The following is a 15,006-nucleotide window of genomic DNA, read 5'->3' as shown; positions in this document are numbered from 1 at the left end:
ATAAGTTAAGCAAAAATGTTCAAGGTTCAGTGTTCAAAAACGTTCAATTCTCTTTTCTCCTTTCCTTTTTTAAGAAATCCAGTTTATGAAAAAATGACAACTCAATTAGTGATGCAATCGCCTTAACACAGTGTGGCAACTACACTTAAAGCAACACCGTATCTAAGGAAAACTTTGTATGTATGTGTACAGCTGACACTATTCAAAAACTCATGATTCTCAGTACTGGGAGTAGGAAAGTGAAAACATCAGGTACAAGGGAAAAAAACTACAGGTAATGTTCTCATTCCTAGTTCAGATGAAATATGTAACTAGAATTAAGATACATTAAAACATAATAAAATGATGTGAACAAAAAAGCAAATGCAGATGGAGCTTTTTTGAACCCTAAAATCTCAAAAGTTACTTTTAATTGAATGTGCATTAAGCCACCTTTGCTGGATCAACTTAATTACATACTGAATAAGTACTATGTGGGAGAAATGCAGTATTTTTTTTAATAAAGGTAATCTACATTTGAAATAAATAATCACAATCTATAGCTCTGCATTCTAAAAAGAGAACATATTCTTTCTACTGTAAAGCAAGCCAAATTTGATATCAACTCTTATAATTTCAAGATGAACATTAATATTAATATTAATACCTATTCATAAAAGGATGGTAGAGTTAGAGACAGACTCTCTGTAACGGGGACTATCTGAAGATGAGTGTTCAGACTTTTAAGGAGATGTTTATTAAGAGTTTAATTATGAGCTGTATACTTCTCAGGATGCTATGTGGAAGAGGAATGGTTTCTATTCTATAAAACATTTTGTTAAAGCGGCTATTAGAAGTCTTCCTGGAAAGAGAGAGCAAGCATGTGCACACATGTGCTTTGTCTTTGGTCTGAGTTCTGGTCAGAGGTGTAAAATCTGAAGAGGTTGCAGCCGTTCATATATCCCTTAATGTCATCCTGTTGCCGATCAACTAGAAGGTTAAGAACCTTTCCCTACAAATATATGGCCTGACCCATGTCTACAGAGTTAATTAAAGATACTAGAATGAATAAAAGAAAATTCCCAACCTATAAGAAAGCACACAACATAAACTAGTGAGCTACGGGCCAAAGACAGAAAGATAAAGAAAAAAAAAAAATCCTCTGACGAGGTACTTAATGCTGCATCAGCCAAGGGAAAATATTGACATCATAGTTTACGATTAGTTCTTATGCAGTAGATCAGGGGTTGGTAAACTTTTTCTGTAAAGGGTCAGACAGTAACTATTTTCAGGTTTGCAGGCCCTACAGTCTTAGTGGCGTCTACTCAACTCTGCTATAGCAGCATGAAATCGGCTACAAAAGCAGCTTGGAAATGAATGGGTCTGGCTGTGTTCCAATACAACTTCATGAACACTGAAATTTAAACATCATGTAATTTCTACGTATCACAAAATATTATTTTTTTGGTTTCATCCAAACATTTAAAAACGTAAAAACCATTCTCATATATTGTGAGCTAAACAAACATAGGTGGCAACCTGGATTTGGCCCAAGACCCAAGATTTGCAAGACCCTGCTCTAGAAAAATAGGATGAGCTCTGGATACACAATAATTAGGCTTGAATCCTGTCCCCACAATTTACCAGCTCAAGTAACACTAAGCAAGCTACTTAGCGGACAGTGGCTTAAGTTTGCTAATACACAAAAGAAGAATATTATTATTATTTCCTTCACAGAGATAGACCTAAGGATTTAATTACTTCATGTAAAATGCTAATAACTGTCTGGCTCATAGTAAGTGTTCAATGGCAATTAGTAAAATCAGAAAGCTCAGTTGGCTGCACGTGAGCTTTTCAGTGGCCTCTGGTGCTGCTTCAGTGACAACAAAGGACTCTCAATCTTCCCTGGCTGCCAAAGACCTTTCGCAATCTGGTGTGTCATCTGTGACTTCCCCCTCACCATGTGATCTTTTCTGTAAAAGATCAGATCAGTTTATAAAATGACCTGCCTGGCTCCCACTCTCTTATGTTACTAATGACTCAAGAGATATCCGATCAATCCAGCTGACAGGGGGTCAGCAAACGATGGCTGCTTTTGTCAATAAAATTTTATCAGAACACGGCTGTGCTCATTTGTTTTAGTATTGCCTATGGGTGCTTCTGCACCACAAACGCAGAACTGAGTAGTTGCAACAGAGACTGTCATCAAAGGCAGTAAAAGTAAAGATCCTATAAAGGACCATTTAGTCCTTTACAGAAAGAGCTCGCAAACCTCTGCGACAGAAAATTCATCCTAGTATGACAGCCCTGCTTATGAACGAAGATAGTCTTGGAGACACTGCCAGACTCTCAAGGTCTCAACTTGAATGTTGGGAATTGAGGGGCACGGTGTTGAGATGTGAGGATGGCTTCATCGGGTCCCTCCTCGAGATTTTCATGCCCTTGTATGAATCCCTTCCAAGTGTGAGCAGCATCTGTGATTTACTTCTAGCCACAAGAGAACACAGCCAGAGTGACAGGATGTTAAATGATACGAGACCCTGTGTTGTTACCAGACTCACTCTGGAGACTCCTTGTTGGATTGATGAAGTACGCTGCCATGCAGAGGAAGCCTCAACGGCAGAGTCCTCAGTGGCCCTAGGAGCCGAGGGAAGCTTCCAGCTGACAGCCAGCAAGAAACCAAGGCTTTCAGTTCTACAGCCGTAAGTAAATTAATTCTGAGAACAAGAGTGAGCCTGGGGATGGATTCTTCAACAGTCAAGCCTCCAGATGAGAATGTAGCTCCTCCATCAACTTGATTGTTGCCTTTTGAGATCCTCAGCAGAGGACAAGTTAGGCTATGCATAGACTTCTGACTCACAGCAACTAGGAGGTAATAAATGTACTGTGTTTTAAGCCACTAATTTTGTGGTAATTTGTTTTGCACCAATAGATAACTACTGTACCTCCACCGAGCTTCCCTGGTGGCTCAGACAGTAAAGAATCTGCCTATAATGCAGGAGACCCAGGATCAATCAGTTAGGAAGATCCCCTGGAGGAGGAAATGGCAACCCACTTAAGTATTCTTGCCTGGAAAATTTCATGGACAGAGAAGCCTGAAAGGCTACAGTCCGTGGGATCACAAAGAGTCAGACAAGACTGAGTGACTAACACACACATACCTCCTTAACTTCTGAATAAACCTCAACCAAGGGTGAGAAGCAAATTAGCCAGCATCCATAAGAACATCTTCAGAGAAATGGTCTCATTCACTAGTCCAGGACAATTTCATCCCCAGTCACTACCCCTTTCTCCCAGCTTCCACAAGGTGTACTTTTTGGTCTAGTAATAATATGCTTGAAAGTGAAAGTGTTAGACGCTTAGATGTGTCCGACTTTCTGCAACCCCATGGACTGTAGCCCACCAGGCTCCTCTCTCCATGGGATTTTCCACGCAAGAATACTGGAGTGGGCAGCCATTTTCTCTTCCAGGGGATCTTCCAGACCCAGGAATAGAACTCGGGTCTCCTGCACTGCAGGCAGATTCTTCACCATCTGAGCCACCAACGCATGCATGTTCAGTCACTTCAGTCGTGTCTGACTCTTTGCAACTCCATGGACTATAGGCCGCCAGGCTCCTCTGTCCACGGTATTCTCCAGGCAAGAATACTGGAGTGGGTTGCCATACCCTCCTCCAGGGGATCTATCTGACCCAGGGATGAAACCCAGGTTTCCTGAATTGCAGGCTGACTGTTGAGCCACCAGGGAAGCCCATAAACAATATGCTTAACAAAACCAAAATGAGGAGAGATAAAGAAACCATTTCCTAAAGTCTTGAGGGAACTGGAAAAGTTAGCTTTGAGGAAAGAATTAAATGCTTGCAAAATACCTGCCTTTAATAAAGTATGTTATAAATAACTAAGTCATGATTCTCCTTGGAAAAGAATGACGTTTACTTGTTGAGAACATTCTTACACATCATCTGTAAACTGTCAACAGTCACTTTCTAGAACAGACAGAACAATGCTACTTCTACAGAGACTCTGGTCCTCTTCTCTACAAGGTAAAGTCTATGAGGTAAAAGCCTTTCAAAACCAGTCGCACACCTCCACGGCTACACTTGACCAGGAACTCTGCTCCCCACAGATTTCTTGCGTTATTTTTAAAATATGCTAGGTGTTCACTCCTTCCTTTTTCATTATTGTTTACAAGGTCATTTCCTTTGTGAAGCCTTCCCTAACTGACTGAAGTATTAGTAACTGTGCTTCCTCCACATGGCCTCTACTTATAACTGTTTTTCTTTTTATAATAATGTCCCCTCTCCCACCATGAATATTCAAGTACAAGATTATTTAATTCAGTGACTGATTCACAACATGTGGTCCAGGTACCCTGGGAGTTCCCAAGGTCAAAACTATTTACACAGCAACACAAGATGTTACTTCCCTTTTCACTCTCATCTAAGTGTGGAATATGACTTTCCAGATGCTACACGATGAAGGTAGTCATAGAAATGTGCACCTATGTATCATTTTGTTTTAAAAACTTTCCCAGTTTCAATTTTTAATATAGTAAAAAAAAAAATCAATGATATAATCCAGATAAATGGAAGCATTTGGGGTTCCTTGATATTTTTAAATGGTCAAAGAAGTCCTGAGATCAGAAAATTTTAGAATGTGATTCCAGTAACTTTTGTCTTCCCAGGGAAGGGGGAAAAAGAGGCCTATGGTAGGAACTCACAGTAGGAACACTTCTGGGAGAATAATCAGGTCATTCCCTGTATTAAAGTCCAAACATTCCATAAAGCTGGCAATACCGTCCAAGCAAGCTCATGAGCCTGTATCATTCTCTATAACCTCACTCCAGCTTCTGCATGCTATTCTCTTTCTACATCCTTATTTGAATTTTGTATTATGGCCAACCTGGTTTACTTCTCACCTTTTAAACAACCTTCCATTTCCACCTCTGGGTCTTTGTTCATGTTGTTCTACAGAATAGAAAATTATACTTGCTCCAAGCTGGCTCAGTGACATTCTAAACCTCTTTTTCAATACTCAGTTCAAATTCCACTTTCTTTGTGAAGTCTTCTTTAATCTAAAATTACACAAGCCGGTGTGTTCCTTCTTATAGCACTTCCTTTGTAGTCCTCCTTGAACAATATTATACTTCATTCTATTTCCAATCCTCCAATAATGAATTATTTTTCTATGTTTATGTAACTCATCATAAAATATAGCCCCAATTATTAGTATTACCTGTCCTACATAACTGCCCCATAGCAAGAGAGCTATATCAACTAAGCATAATATCTGATCTGATTTCTACAAGTCACCTAAAAGCAGACAATTATATACATGAAGGCAATTTCTTCCTAAAAATTCTTGTCCTATCATCTACTGAGTGAGTCATTAGGTAAGTCACTTAAATCCTGGATAGTCCTTAGAGGTTAAATATCCAATTCTGAGCTGCTCAAAAATCTGAATCTCTATTTCAATGCCTCTTAATACAGATCTGAAAGAGCCCTTAAAATATAACAGTGACAAAGAGAACAGAGAAGTCCACTCCACATGAGCAGCCTGAAGATCAAATACTGATCCCTGTTTCCTTAGGTTCACGAGCCTAGCATGGTCTCACACACTGGTGTTTTAGAAGGGCCTGATTTTAAAGATGTTATGGGAATCCTCAGGGTGAGAAGAATGAGGCTATTTATATGCTATAAACAGTATCTGCGGTTAAGAATCTTAATAGTCACTTCTGGGCTTTATGTTCCTAGAAAGTGACCTTTTCAACTTTATTATTATCAGGATGCTCTTCATCTCCTGATGGACTACAGACTAGTTCTTAACCTTCTCATAAACTAGGAATAATGAGTTGGGTTCTTCTACACAGAGCTGTGACAAATGGCTCAAGATACACTCCTTGAGTTCATTATTCCACAAGGCATTCAGGAGCTCAGGGGATAATTCACTCATTGATATAAAAGAATCTTCTCTGAACATTCTATATATAATAATATCTGTGATTCAAGTTCCCTAAAAGCATAGTCAATAATAAGGAAAAGCATCAATGAACTTAATCTTCCAAATTTCTCTAAACCAGAATTAAGATAGACAGTGAATCTACTCAGCATGCAAAACAATAAAATAAAGTAAAACCCATACTTCAGATTCAGTTCAGTCGCTCAGTCGTGTCTGACTCTTTGCGACCCCATGAACCGCAGCTCGCTAGGCCTCCCTGTCCATCACCAACTACCGGAGTCCACCCAAACCCATGTCCATTGAGCCGGTGATGCCATCCAACCATCTCACCCTCTGTCATCCCCTTCTCCCCTTGCCCTCAATCTTTCCCAGCCTCAGGGTCTTTTCAAATGAATCAGCTCTTCGCATCAGGTGGCCAAAGTATTGGAATTTCAGCTTCAACATCAATCCTTCCAATGAACACCCAGGACTGATCTCCTTTAGGATGGACTGGTTGGATCTCCTTGCAGTCCAGGGGACTCTCAAGAGTCTTCTCCAACACCACAGTTCAAAAGCATCAATTCTTCGGTGCTCAGCTTTCTTTATAGTCCAACTTTCACATCCATACATGACCACTGGCACAGCCTCGACTAGACAGACCTTTGTTGGCAAAGTAATGTCTCTGCTTCTCAACATGCTGTCTAGGTTGGTCATAACTTTCCTTCCAAGGAGTAAGCGTCTTTTAATTTCATGGCCGCAATCACCATCTGTAGTGATTTTGGAGCCCAGAAAAATAAAGTCATCCACTGTTTCCACATCTATTTGCCTTCAGATTAGGCAATACAAATGGAGGGTACAATAATATGTATTTAACAGACTCCTGCCTGGCCCCTGAATATACATGCACATTCCAACACCCTAAGGGGAAGGGCTGATGACCTTAAGTGACTAAGAGTCACTGTATTATGATATTTATTTAGGAAAATGTCCTTATTCTTAGGAGACACTTGCTGAGTTACTTAGTGGGGATGAAAAGAATCATGAGGTATACAACTTACTTTGAAATAATTCACAAAGATAATAAAATAAAAATCGTTTCTTTAGATGCCTAAATCGATTAAAATGGCAAAGCTGAACCTACCTGGTAGGCATAGGAGACTCCACTGTGCTATCCTATCAACTTTTCAGTATGCTTGGCCACAAATAAACAGATGATCAGAAAGGCAATTCTGTTTCCTTTCCAGGTCAAATTAAAAAAAAAAATGAAGTTCTTTAATAAAAGGCGTGGTGATAAAATAAAAAAAATTTAATATTCAAACACAGTACATAGTTATTACAAAAATACATCAATTTAACAATTCCTAGATGGGGTCTATTCTCAACCTAACAGAATAAAACATTAAAACACAGGTTACACCCTGACACTCTTCTGCTCAAATCCCTCCTTTGGCTCCACCTCCAAGTAAACGTTAAACTGTTACAAAGGCCCACAAGGACCCTCATAGTCTCCCCTGACCTCCTCTTCCCTGCAATACAGCTACCTGTCTGTGATTCTTCTTGCTATTCCTCCATATAGCAGGCAGCTCCTGTCCAGAGGCCTATATGCTGGCTGCACCCCATGCCTTGAACCCTCTGATCTTGGATGTCTACACAGCTCCCTTCCTCACCTTCCACTTGTATCCTTGCTCGAATGTCACTTACATGGTGAGACAGTCATTCCGCTAACAATTTAAAATTGCAATTCCCCACACCTCACTCTTATCGATGAGTCCCTGCTCTGATTTTCATGATGCCAGGAACCGGCCCACACACTCTATGTATTTACAATTAATTTATACATCCTAATTCCATCTTCCACATCTAAAATAAAAGTCCACTAGGGCAGGAATTTTGGACGAATTTGTTTACCAGTACTCCGACACCTAGAACACAATGAGACGCCATGATAACACAACATATTTACAGTCTCATTTATCTCTGAGTGAAAAAGGCAGTGGGGTGGGGGTGGGGGGGCAGCTAGAGTCTAGCTTAAAACTGATCTCACATCCAAGAATGCTTATGTTTTAGGCTCATACACTGAATCACACTGACTGAATTTTTCTGTGTGTTTCTTAACACTTACTTCAGTATAGATGAATCACCCACAGCCACTCTTCCCAGTAGTCATGCATGGATGTCAGAGCTGCACTATAAAGAAGGCTGAGCGCCGAAGAATTGATGCTTTTGAACTGTGGTGTTGGAGAAGACTCTTGAGAGTCCCCTGGACTGCAAGGAGATCCAGCCAGTCCATCCTAAAGGAGATCAGTCCTGGGTGTTCATTGGAAGGACAGATATTGAAGCTGAAACTCCAATACTTTGGCCACCTGATGCAAAGAGCTGGCTCATTGGAAAAGACCCTGATGCTGGGAAAGATTGAAGGCGGTAGGAGAAGGGGACGGTAGGAGAAGGGGACGACAGAGGATGAGATGGTTGGAGGGCATCACTGACTCAATGGACATGAGTTTGAGTAAACTCCGGAAGTTGGAGATGGACAGGGAGGCCTGGTGTGCTGCAGTCCAAGGGGTCGCAAAGAGGCAGACGTGACTGAGTGAGTGAAGTGAACTCAACTCTTCCCAGTACATTTGCCTGACTCCTTCTGTAGAGCCTGGGTGTTCAGGAGGGCCTGGGTCTTTTTCTATTGTATTTGCCAATATTGTATTGTATTTTCTATTTACACTATATAAGGCAAAACATACAATGGAGCCATTAGGCTTTTAATGATCCCTGTTCAATGAATGAAAATACACAAACATACCTATATAGTTTACAGAGGAAAGAAGCTGAGGAAAGAAGGAAGGGTCAGAGATATTTAGGTTCAAATTTTAGTCCACTCTTACAAGCATGCCAATGTCATCTGCCAACACCTCAGTTCCTTCGCTCCTATATAAAAACCATGGCACTTTCTCCAAAGGGTTGTTCTGAAAAGAATCGCAAATGACCAGAGAGTCCCTATATAGGAATTTCCCTGGTGGTCCAGGGGCCAGGACTCTGCACTCCCACTGCAGGGGGCCTGGGTTGATTCCTGGAAGGGGAACTAGACCACACGTGCCACAACTAAGACCCACCCACTGCAGTGAAATAAATAAAAACAAAAATATTTTTTTAAAAAACAACCCTATGTAATGTGTAAAAAATATGGGTGCTCAGAAAGAAATGTTGGTTTATAGTGACTTCCAAACAATGTTTAAAATTTCTCTCCATTTCTTTTGTCTTAACTTCTCCCATCTTTCCCACAAGCAAATAAAATCTCATATATTTTTAGATTAAATAAAAAAGGTCTCAAATATCAATATCATTTTTTCTATTCCCAGAATGGTCTCTGGTCAAACAAAAACCCATACAAACCCATACAAAAAAAAAAAAATCAGTAGATACTAATCAATGACTAGAGTGTTAAAGAGGATAAACTGAGCAAAATCCTAAGCTGACGCTTCTTTACTAAATAATTCTCATGAGAAACCGTAACAAATGAAATTCACATAATAAATGAAAAATACGGTGTTCCAGACCTAGTGTTCATTTATTTTAACTTTTATTTCACCAAATACTCCCTTGCAATTCACAATAAACAGTTAGATAAAGGAGTGTCCTGTGGCACAGTGGATAAGAATTCACCCCCTAATTCAGGGGACACGAGTTCAATCCCTGATTGAGGGATTCCACATGCTGTGGTGTAACTAAGTCCATGAACCACAACTATTTGAGCCTGCGCTCTAGAGCCTGCGAGCGGAGACTACTCAGTCATGAGCCCCATGTTGTAACTACTGAAGCTGGTGCACCCGGAGCCTTTCCACAAGAGAAGCCAGTGCAGTGAGAAGCGTGCGCACTGCAAGTAGAGAGTAGCCCCTGTGTGCCACAGCTAGAGAAAGCCTGTGCAAAGCAACAAAGACGCAGGGCAGTCAAAAATAAAAACAAATAAAAAAAAAAGATAAGCTAATGAGAGAAATCCAAAGTCTTATATTTCATAAGGAAACATTTTTCCCCGTATTGTTTCATCATCATCAATTCACATTACTGCAACTGCAAATTAAGTATCACAATAAAAAGTATAATTAATCTACCACCCAAGCATGATATTATCTTGATAAGGAAAACCTACGTCATTCTATTTTCAAAGTGCTATGTATAAAGCACTATTTTGTTATATAAAGGGTAAGTTTAAATGTACACTTGATTCTTCCTTTCTTTGAACTCTGAACTTGGAATGTGGTTCAGAAAGATAGGAAGCATACTATTGATTCCCCACTACAACTTTGCTGAGTCAGTTCTACAGGGAGCACCACTTGCTGTTTTGTAATTTCTTCAGTCACAGCCCAAGATAAATCACTTTAGCTGTAATAGGCCAGCATTAGTTATAGAATTCTGTTCATGACTCATTTAGAAATATTCACATTATCCTGGTTCTTTCCCTAACCCTTATTAAATGGTGGCTATTGTTGTTCAGTCACTCAGTCATGTCTGACTCTTTGTGATTGGATGAACTGTAGCACGCCAGGCTTCCCTGTCCTTCACTATATATATCCCTGAGTTTGCTCAAACTCATGTCCAATCTGTTATACCATCCAACCATCTCATCCTCTGTCATCCCCTTCTCCTCCTGCCCTCAGTCCTTCCCAGCATCAGGGTCTTACTAAATGGTAAAAGGACCCAAATTCTGCTGCTGCAACCAGTGAGTACACACTGCACTTCAAAAAGTCTGGCTGGCAAGACTACCTCCAGGTACTATGAGTGAAGCTTACTGTTCATGTCATTCAAAGAATCACCCTGTGGAGTCTCCAGTGCTTCCTGCAGCAGTCTGATTCAAGCTTTGTACACTGTAGAAACCGTACGTTCACTAATGAATCAGAAAAATCTAGCCTCACAAGACTAAGGTTGGTTGATTTTGGGGGGAGGTGTGGGGGAGAAGTCCTCTTTTAAATCCCACTAAACCAGAAATGGCCAACTTTGCAAGCTGTTCCTCAACCACTAATGCTTTATGATATTATCTACCAAAAAATTTTAAACAAATTTGTATGTAAAAGCATGTCTCAGATACCGCAAAGTACAGAAACACTTTTTGAATCAAATAAGAAGGCTTTGCCAACCCTTTTCAATTCCATGACCACAGGGAACCAAAAGACCCCACAAATGAACCAAAAACACACAAAAAACGTTGAGCAAAGTAAGACCTTTCCCAGACATTCAATAGACCCAGGTTTTCCTGGCCTGAACTGGGCACTGCCACATGGTGTAGAATCAACAAAAAGCAACAGAGACATGGTCTGGCTTGCTAATTTCTGTCTCCATCTAAGAGAAAAGAAAATAGTGTGTTTTCAAACTCGGAAATACTGTGGATACTGTAAATTACTTTTTAATTCAAAGCCTTGGTACTCTGGATTAGTAACCAATATTAAGAACAATTAGGTCAATAATGTGTTCTTAGGGCTGGATTGAGAGGTTTCATGAATCTGAAAATCTGTTTTCATATTTGCAAAAAAAAGCTGCTAGATTGATACTTTAAAAAAAGCAGAGAAAACCACAGGGGTAGGTCCTATGGTAACTCACGGAAACCGTGAGGTTTGAGGCTAGAAGAGACCTTACTAGCATCTACTCAAACCACCTACAACAGAGCACCAGGAGTCCAAATGGTATCATCTGTGGAGTACTGGCTGACAATTTAAATTTTAACTTTATATTATCTTTATTCTGTAAGAATAAATAAAAAAGACAAAAGAAAGCCACTGCAGCTGAAGCACAGATTATATAAATTTCATATAACTAAGACAATGACAGGACTAGTAGAAAAGATGACAGCAATAAATATTTAGCTTGAGTTATTCATCAGAAATTGTTTCACAATGAATGAAAAAATTAATGAACAATGTAAAAAACAATGGAAATACACGACTGATAACTATATATAAAACAGGGTTTTTACTTTAGTGTAGAATAGGAACACTTCTCATTTGAGAAGTGGGTTGCCATTTCCTTCTCCAGGGAATCTTCTGGTCCCAGGGATCAAACCCGTGTTTCCTTCTTAACCACTGAGCCATCAGGGAAGCCCCGACTGTCTCCACATATTTACCTATTTGGAACATTTCATATAATTGCAATTACATAATATACTGTCTCTTTTCACTGGCTTCTCTCACCTACCATAATGTTTACAAGGTACCTCCACGATACAGAATATGTTTAATACTTCATTCCATTTTACAGTCCAATAATATTCCACTGAATACCACATTTTGCTTATCCATTCAGTTGATGGACATCCGAGTTGTTTCTAGTTCTGGTTTTATGATTTTTTTTTTTTTTTTGCATGCATGGCAAACAAACCAGATAATCTTAAAAATTCCTACAAAAACACACACTACCAAAACTATCCCAAAAAGAAAGAGAATGATTTCCTATAGCAAGTAAACAGATTTTGAATCAGTAGTCAAAAAACATTTAAGTATAGCCACTTCATAAAACAGTATGGAGGGTCCTCAGAAAACTACAACAAGTATTTATGTGAGAACACGAAGAAATTAGAAACCTTATACATTGCTAGTGGGGGAAAAAAAAAGGTAACACCACGGTGCAAACAACTGAGTAGAGCCCCAAAAAGTTAATTATACAATCTCACAAGATCAGCAATTCCACTCCTAGGCACCCAAGAAGCAGAAAACATTATGTACATGAATGTTCATAACAGCTTTATTCAAATGAATAAAAAGCACAAACAAACCAAACAGCCATGAACTGATTAGTGGATTAGTAAAATGTGGTATATCCACCCAAGAGTATTATCGAGCACAGAAAGACACGAAGTACTGAATTACACTACAACATGACAACATGAATGAACTTCAAAAGCATTACGCTACATGAAAGAAGTCACACAAAAGGCTACAATGGCATGCTTCCATTTATAAGAAAGTTCAGAATAGGCAAATCCATGGAGACAGAAAGCAGATTAATGGTACCAGAGCTGAGGAGAGAAAGAATGGGAAGTCACTGCTTAATTGATATGGGATTTCTTCTGGGGTGAGGAAAATGTCCTGGAATTAGTGGTGATGAATGCACAACACAGGGAATTTACTAGAAGCCACTGGATAATATACATTTAAAGTGAATAAAATGAAGAATTTCACATGAAGTTTATTTCAATTTAAAAATAACCAAAAACAACAGTCTACTCAGCAATATATAAATTAAAACCACAAAAGTCCATTTGGAATTCTTAGGTCTATACACTCAAAACCTAGATTTAAAAACAGGCATCAAATACCTCACAACTGTGATTTATTAACAGGAGACAATTTTTAAAAATTCTATCACAAAAGGAAGAGATTAACAAAGTCACACATAAATTTTTTTAAGGCCTAAGTTTGTACTGATCATTGGAGCCAATTTTAAGTGCAAGCGAACCCAAGTATTCTAGCAAGCTGACAGAAAAACACAACCACTATTAACCGTGTCCTTGGGGGCAGCAGGGACTCACCCAGCTTCTCTGGCTCATCTGGCCCCGTGCCTGCAATGCAGCTGCTCTCCAGGCCGTAGGTGGGATCCACCTTTCCGGAGGCTCGGGCTGCTTCTTGAACTTTCTTGACATGAGCCTCCACCAATTCCAGGGGCACCTCCTCCCGGACCCGAGAAAACTCCTCTGTGTAAGAATAAAAATGGAACAGTGATCTGGTGTCCCGTGAATATTTGCTTCAGTGTAAACTAGGAAATCTGACACAACACTAGTGTGTCGTGTGTAACCTAGTGACCTTTCTTGAGACTCAATCTGATCTATCCCAGGAAGTCAAGAAGGCCAAAGTTGATAAACGTGTACAGTGAAGCAATTCCATGACTCTTATGTCTTACCTTACACGTCAGTCTTACTATATAACAAGAGATTATGATCTTTAAATATCTATCAGTAACAATCAAAACTGCTGTCCAAAATTCATCTAACTCTGCTGTTTGGATTTTAATCAAGAAAACAGTAAGGATGAAACAACCAGAATGTCAAGAAAGAATTCTATAGTGTGAGAAAATTCTAGTTAGAATTCATGCAACCCAAGAGTGTTAAATAACTTTTTGCCAATTACATAAAAATCCATATGAATCACAAAATACCATTAAAACCCACTGTTTTGTCCCTCTAAATTCTTAAAAAATGCTCATAGTTTGAAAAATGTTGTATGTTAACTGCTTTATTTAAAAAACATAATCTACTATCCTTAAGGGGTAATACATAAAACTGCAAGCTGATAACACCTAAATCTGAGACAAAACTATCATGAAAGAAAGCATGAAACCATGATCTGAAACGGTTACGCTCACAAGACACCGTAAGAAAGTCCATACCCAAAGCTGCTTTGGCTGCAGCAGACGCCACACGAGGATCCACCACAGATGCCAGAAAAGCAACAGTGCTCATGACTGGGTTTCCTGACTGACTGAAGGGGACAGGCTGGTAGGCCAGGGGCCCCAGGGAAGCATCAGAATTCTCAAGGTATGGGTCCTCAATGGGAAGCCTCAAGAAGTGAAGGATGCATTCATCCTGAGTGCGACTTCCAACGTGCTCTGACACTTTGTTCCAATCATCCTTATACATCTCCAGAGCCTGTGATGGAAAAAAACAGGAGCTTTAATAACAAATAACAAGGAAGTAATACTTAATGACATCAGCAACCTGTGACTGTTCTTTAGATGGGCTTTAAATTTAAAAAAGTAATGAAGATAGTTATACTGTTCATAGCAGGTAGATCTGATTGCTTTCCTTATTATGTTAAATTCTCAGTCAAGAAAAAACAAAAAAAAAAGGCATGTATATTACAAAGAATTATGGTGCTGGAGAAGACTCCTGAGAGTCCCTTGGACTGCACAGAGATCAAAACAGTCAATCCTAAAGAAAATGAACCCTGAAAATCCACTGGACAGACAGAAGCTGAAGCTGAAGCTCCAATACTCTGGTCACCTGATATGACAGCCGACTCATTGGAAAAGATCCTGATGCTAGGAAAGACTGAGAGCAGGAGGAGAAGGGGACGACAAAGGATGAGATGGTTAGGTGGCATTACCAACTCAAAGGTCAT

At 39.6% G+C, this 15,006-nt stretch overlaps 1 protein-coding gene across 1 annotated transcript in view; it reads right to left on the bottom strand.

The window, feature by feature from the left end:
- SMARCC1 (SWI/SNF related, matrix associated, actin dependent regulator of chromatin, subfamily c, member 1) overlaps nt 1–15,006 on the bottom strand; it is a 125,030-nt gene that overhangs the window by 39,909 nt on the left and 70,115 nt on the right. Inside the window, exons 21-22 of the mRNA XM_010862496.1 lie at nt 14,276–14,534; nt 13,422–13,583 (exon numbers count right to left, since the gene is read on the bottom strand). Coding sequence (XP_010860798.1) covers nt 13,422–13,583; nt 14,276–14,534 — 421 coding nt within the window. The remainder of the gene's footprint in view (nt 1–13,421; nt 13,584–14,275; nt 14,535–15,006) is intronic.

The sequence above is a fragment of the Bison bison genome, unplaced genomic scaffold, assembly GCF_000754665.1.
Source record: "Bison bison bison isolate TAMUID 2011002044 unplaced genomic scaffold, Bison_UMD1.0 scf7180017864482, whole genome shotgun sequence".
Classification (NCBI taxonomy): Eukaryota; Metazoa; Chordata; class Mammalia; order Artiodactyla; family Bovidae; genus Bison; species Bison bison.
Note: the sequence above shows the minus strand (reverse complement) of the source record. Positions and strands in the feature narration are given on the sequence as shown.